Source organism: Abrus precatorius, unplaced genomic scaffold, assembly GCF_003935025.1.
Source record: "Abrus precatorius isolate BTA unplaced genomic scaffold, Abrus_2018 Scaffold2, whole genome shotgun sequence".
NCBI lineage: Eukaryota > Viridiplantae > Streptophyta > Magnoliopsida > Fabales > Fabaceae > Abrus > Abrus precatorius.
Window position 1 is genome coordinate 2,603,539 of NW_020874362.1, and position 6,038 is coordinate 2,609,576.

Genomic DNA, 6,038 nt, shown 5'->3' on the forward strand with positions numbered 1-6,038 from the left:
TAGTAATTAAAAAATATCGTATGACAATTGATATTTAAAAAAAAAGCTTTAATATTATCTATAAATACAAGATGAAAAAGATGTTGTTGGAGGCGATTAGTATTGAAAAGAAAAGAAGTTTATTGGGTGTAGTGAAGAGGTCTAGGGACAAGAATCACCGTGAGTGGGTCGTTTCATCGTGGTGATTGTAATTATAGACTTGAGTGCATCTAAAATTTTCTAGAACCCACGTCACTATTTGGGGGGTGGGGGTTGGGTTGGTTCGGCCTTCTTGCGTGCGTGCGTATATATAAAATAGTCCCTTGCAGAAATCCAGAACATTGTCATCATTTATCACCATCACCCTCTAAACTATTGACCTTTCCCTTTTCCCCTTGGAAGTTATGGTATTTCATTTCACACACCTGGTTCTGTTTTGGACCAATGGATTCTGATCGACGCACCTCCTTCCACTCTCGCTTCTTCCTCTTTGGCTTCTATTGCTGGACCTGGGAGTTCTTAACAGCTCTTCTCCTTTTTAGTTCTTATTGCTAAAATCACAACCCCCTTTTCTTCTTCCTTTTTTTTTAAACGAAACAAAAAAAAAGCATAGGTTTATTTTATTTTTTAAAAGAGAGTAAATTGGTGAGGTAGGTGAAGGGGTAGATCGGGAAGAAATGTCGCAGCGGTCGACGCCAGCGCCGTTTTTGACGAAGACGTATCAGTTAGTGGAGGATCCTGCCACCGACGACGTTATTTCGTGGAGCCAAACTGGCAATACTTTTGTCGTTTGGAAACACGCCGATTTCGCTAAGGATTTGCTTCCCAAGTACTTCAAGCACAACAACTTCTCCAGCTTCGTTCGCCAGCTCAATACCTATGTAAGCCTCTCTTCCCTCCCTCCTCTGTTTGTGCGTTTAACACTAAACTCCCTGTCTTTGTCTGTGTTTTGTGTCGTTTACATATGATGAACTTAAAATAAAATCATGCTAATTTCGAGTCCATTCGGTGAACGAATTTCCGTTTTGTTATTTGAATGTTGATACAGCAGTTCGTGTTTTTTTTTTTTTTTTTCACCATATGATTTGGTGATTTTGCATATTTTTAAATACATAAAAGCGTGGATTAGAATCTTATGTGGAACTTTCGATCCAGGGATATATCGAATATAAAAAGTTTGATATAAATTGTATAGGATGGGTTGCTTTGAATTTGTCTCTTGTTTGTTGAAGCATCGTTGTTTAATTTTGATCAGTGGTTTGTTTTCTTAAATACTTTCCATACCATATGTTATGTTTCTTGGAAAATTACTTCACATATGGGTTCATGTAAAAAATGTATGAATATAAGAAGCGATTTATGTGTGGTAGAAAGCACGTGAAGCTTCGTGCTATAGATGTTTCTGTTAGGTGGCCAAATTGGAGGAATTATTTTCAGACATTAAATTAATTTATTTTGGTGAATTTTCATCTTGAAGAAATAATAGGAAATATGAAAAGTGAAAACGAAAATAAATTAAATGAGTAAATTAATAGGCAAGGGTAGTATGCAAATACATAATAATAAGCATTCTGTTTATGAAATAAAATAAATCTTATCCTCTATAAACCCGCCTTCTATTTGATGCATTGATCTAATTCCAAAATGAACATTTCCTATCAAATTAAATTTAAGAATTAATTATAATTACAAAATAATAAATTTATTTTAAACATTTATTATATTTTATGTAATCAATTCTCGCGTTTTAATAACATTTAATTATGCTTAAAAGTAACTTTAAAGCTCATGTTAATAGTTTAAATTTATTATTATTAATAATAAACGGAGTGATATTATTTACTTAATAAATGAAATTATAGATAAAAATGATAATATAGGAAGTGTGGTTGGTGGCCGAAATCCATAATTATTTTTTAGTTTTATTGGATTCGAATTTAGTTGCCACTTGCCTTATATAAATGCGAAACTGAAAGTGGTCACAGTGCCGACTGTTCCGAATAAAATAACAGTGGGCTCATGGCGGATTGCCCGGATCATGCTTTTTATTTTCTTTAATTGATTTCACTGTACACCATTTTTATTGCAGGTTGGCTTTAATGAATTACGAAAATAAACTTATTATTACTTACACTAACAAAACTTATACATCAATACTTTAAACTGAATAACAAATAACAATATTTCAACAATTTCTAATTCTTTCAAACTAAATTTGTATGAACTTAAATAGAAAAAAGAACTTCCTAACTATTCTAAATGAAGACAAATATAAATAAGTAATAATTAAGCTGAAGTTATATGGAAAGAGATAAAACTTTTCTAGAATATATTTTTTAAGTAGATATCATATTTATTCTATATTTAAATTAAAGTAATTAAATACTAAAGATAAATATTTTTTATTTTGAAAAAAAAAATCATCTAAATGAATTTAACATTCATCATTTTTATTGACTCGTTAATGGAAGTAGTTTTTATTCCATATTTAGTCTATCCTTTTATAATTACAGTTTTCAGTATGTGTTTATAGACATATTTTGAGAAGTCAAAAATTAAAAAAAATATCATGAAAAAAAAATGTATTCAATATAATAATATAAAACATTTAATAAGATATATTCTATGTTTTCATATGATCTATATATTTTAAGGACTAGTGTATCTTTCTTTTTTCTCTCTCTCAAAAACTAGTGTATTTACAATAGGTCTTGACGTCTCCCATTATTAATTAAAAAAAATATAATTTTTCATATTTTATAAACTTGTTGCTGAGAATAAACAAATAAATGAAATATTTGTTTGGTTTTGATCGTTGAATACTCAGGGATTTCGAAAGATCGTTCCTGACAAATGGGAATTCGCGAACGAGCATTTCAAGCGAGGACAGAAGGAGCTCCTCGTCGAAATCAAACGGCGGAAGACGGTGCCCCATTCCACTGCAGCGGGAAAATCCGTCGGCGGCAACATCTCGGCGTCGATCTCGGCGTCGAACTCGGGCGGCGACGACATGGGTTCGACGTCGACGGGATCGGTGGAGGGAACGACACAGTGCGCGGATTTATCGGGCGAGAACGAGAAATTGAAGAAAGACAACGAGAAATTGAGCTGTGAGCTGGCGCGCGCGAAGAAACAATGCGACGAACTCGTGGCCTTTCTGAGGAATTCTCTGAATGTGGGTCCCGATGTGATAAACCGCATCACTCGGCAAGGAACTTGTGGGTCCAGCCCCGATGCGGTGCGTTTTGATGCTAATGATGATGATGACGAAGAAAATGCGGTAGGTGAGTGTGAATCGAAAGGAGAGAGTTTGAAACTGTTTGGTGTTTGGTTGAAGGGCGAAGAAGAGAAAGAGAAATTGAATATTGCCGCCAATGGTAACTGCCGCAAGAGAGGGCGCGAAGAGTACCCAATCGGTGCTGGTGCCAAACAGTTGAAGACTCTTGTCTAGGATACATTTCATGAAGTTCCTCTAAGAATTTTATAGGGCTTTTAATCGTTTCTTCTTATATATATACACAGATGGTAATAGTTGTTAATTGATGGCCTTTTGTAGTTTGGTTTGGTGTTGCAGAGGAGCTGCAGGACTAAAGTAGACAATAGTAATAATGATGGTGATCATGTGTATAACATTCGTATGATTGAATTTAAGTGGATGGTGTTTGTTTTGAACTCTTAATTAAATGCATCGTCCTGTTAATTGATGGTCTTGCGAATTACGCTGATGCGTGGGACATGACTTCTGGATCATCTCAATCTTAATTATGATACGTCACTTGTCCCAAGTTGGGACTCCCAAGTTACCCTTATGCGTCAGGTTTTCCGGTTGATCCTCTGCCGAATAAAACTTTATTTGTAAGTCAAATTTTAGGATAATGACATTAAGATTTTCTCTAAACGATTTTTAATTAAGAAGTTGCTTTCGTATTACTTTAGTACAAGAAGAAACTGAATTAACCTATGTGTAGGTCTATGATTATAAATAATATAATCTTTTTAGAAATAAAAGATGTACATTAGGGTCTTTGCTAGGGTAACCAATTTGAATATTGTAATGGTGAGAAAAAAAAACTTGATTGTCACTAAACTTATCTTGATATTCAAGTCAATTCATGTTGCATGCGTTCAAATTAAGAGCGTTTGTGATTTGATTTAAATCAATCTAAATATTAAACACTATTCAATTATATCCTATAAAATTTTATAATTTAATTTGAATCAATTTAAAAATAAAAATAAAATTAGATCAATTCAAATGGATCTTTTGTCATTTATATTGAATTAGTCATTTTGATACTTAATTTTTTTTTATACATTTTAATTTTTAGATTAACAAATAAATAAAATTTTGTTAATGAAAGTACAATAAAGCTTCAAACTAATGCATATATTTTATTAGTAATTCATTTTTTATTCAAGAAATAACACATATTAAATTAAAAAGATAAAGGCAAAATAAATATGGAAAAACTTGTTAAAAATATTAAATCTCATTATAAAGTATAATGCATCTAAACCAAGCCAAAATAATCTCAAATTTATTTTTTCTTACAATCTCAAATTTATTTAAACAATAAAAATATGTTTGATGAAATATACTTTAGATTATTATGTAAAAATATAATAGAAAAATAATGAATTTAGTTTCTATTGTTTAGTTTGATTTGATTTTAAATAAAGAAATTGAAAATCAAACAAAATCGTATAATTAAATAATTTATTTTGGATTTTTTATTAACGATGCTTTCTCTTCTTATTTTTGGATGGGTTCAGTGATTTCGAATGGTCTAATTAAATTCGTTTTTAAATCTTAAACACCTCTAATGAAATGATATATAAACACCAATTAAACAATATAAAATATTAAATAGTGACTGAATATTAATAGTTAAGATTTTAATAATTTTACAATATATATATATATATATATATATATATATAATAGTATTTAAATAATTTTAATCATTTTTACAATTTATTATTATACATAACAATTCTCTAAAATACTGAGTATTCAAATTTAACTTCTTAAACCATCATTCCATCAATTGGAAGCTCCTCCAAATAATGACATTTTTGCCTGTGCTGTATTTGAACCTTCTTATCTCGAGTTTCACCTGCGACTGAATCAATGGAAGCTCTAGAAAGTTCAAGTCATAGTGTTGGCCTGCACTTTACGGACAAGAATTGGACATAGTGGGGCGCATGTTGATTATATATAAGTGAAGAACAAGTCTAAATCGCTTCACCTGTAGTTTCTTGTTCCCTTCCTCCATCGAGTCAAAAAAGGTGTAGAGCACACAGTATAAGAAATTAAGCTGACTGTTTCCACGCCCAAAACATGAAACACCATGTTTGTATGCCCTTCCTTTAGTTCTATTATGTAATTTTATCATATTTAAATCTATTAATTCAAGATTCAATTTTATTTTATTGTTATTGCCCTAATAATTGTATAAACTCAATAAATCTTGCTTATACATTAAATAACATTTGTTTGTATAACATGGAAGAAGAAGAAAAAGATATATATTACATTAATATACAACTTAAACCTATTTTTCAAAATAATAATTAAATTTCCAGATGATTTAACCATTTTGTTTTTAGTATTTCAAAAAACAATTCATAGGTAATATGGTAAGTACTTAGGAGTAGAAATGACAAACCTCTAACCATTTTTTAAAAAATTATTTTGATTTTCTTTAGCTTTTTGAAACACTTAGTCTATGAATCATATACCATTCTTTATTATGATCAACCTCTTTAACTAAGGCAAGAACAATAATGAATTCAACATGAAATAAAAATGAAAACTAACAGTTATGCTCTTGAATTTTATTTTATTTTATTTTTTTCTAATGCTCTTGAATTTTTTTTAAACAAATATAGAAGATTAATGATATAAATGCATTAAATAGAATTTTAGAACGAGGAAGATACACTTATGCAATGCTTAAAAAATATTAAATATTAAGTTATTTCTTTATAATCAACACCTTCCTTTAAATAAGGATAATGAAACCCCTATTATTCTTTAATTCATCATCTTTAGAAGC

General features: G+C 30.3%; 1 protein-coding gene across 1 annotated transcript; it reads left to right on the forward strand.

The window, feature by feature from the left end:
- Positions 1 to 217: 217 nt before the first annotated feature.
- Positions 218 to 3,675, forward strand: LOC113858748 (heat shock factor protein HSF24-like). The gene is made up of 2 exons (XM_027491494.1): positions 218 to 860; positions 2,807 to 3,675. The coding sequence occupies exons 1-2, from the start codon at positions 657 to 659 to the stop codon at positions 3,428 to 3,430; spliced, it is 828 nt and encodes a 275-aa protein (XP_027347295.1). The 5' UTR covers positions 218 to 656; the 3' UTR covers positions 3,431 to 3,675.
- Positions 3,676 to 6,038: the final 2,363 nt, after the last annotated feature.

Coding starts and splice junctions, on each gene's coding strand:
- LOC113858748 (XM_027491494.1), top strand. CDS start 657: ATGTCGCAGCGGTCGACGCCAGCGCCGTTTTTGACGAAGACGTATCAG. Junction 861..2,806: donor TTCGCCAGCTCAATACCTAT/GTAAGCCTCTCT, acceptor TTGAATACTCAG/GGATTTCGAAAGATCGTTCC.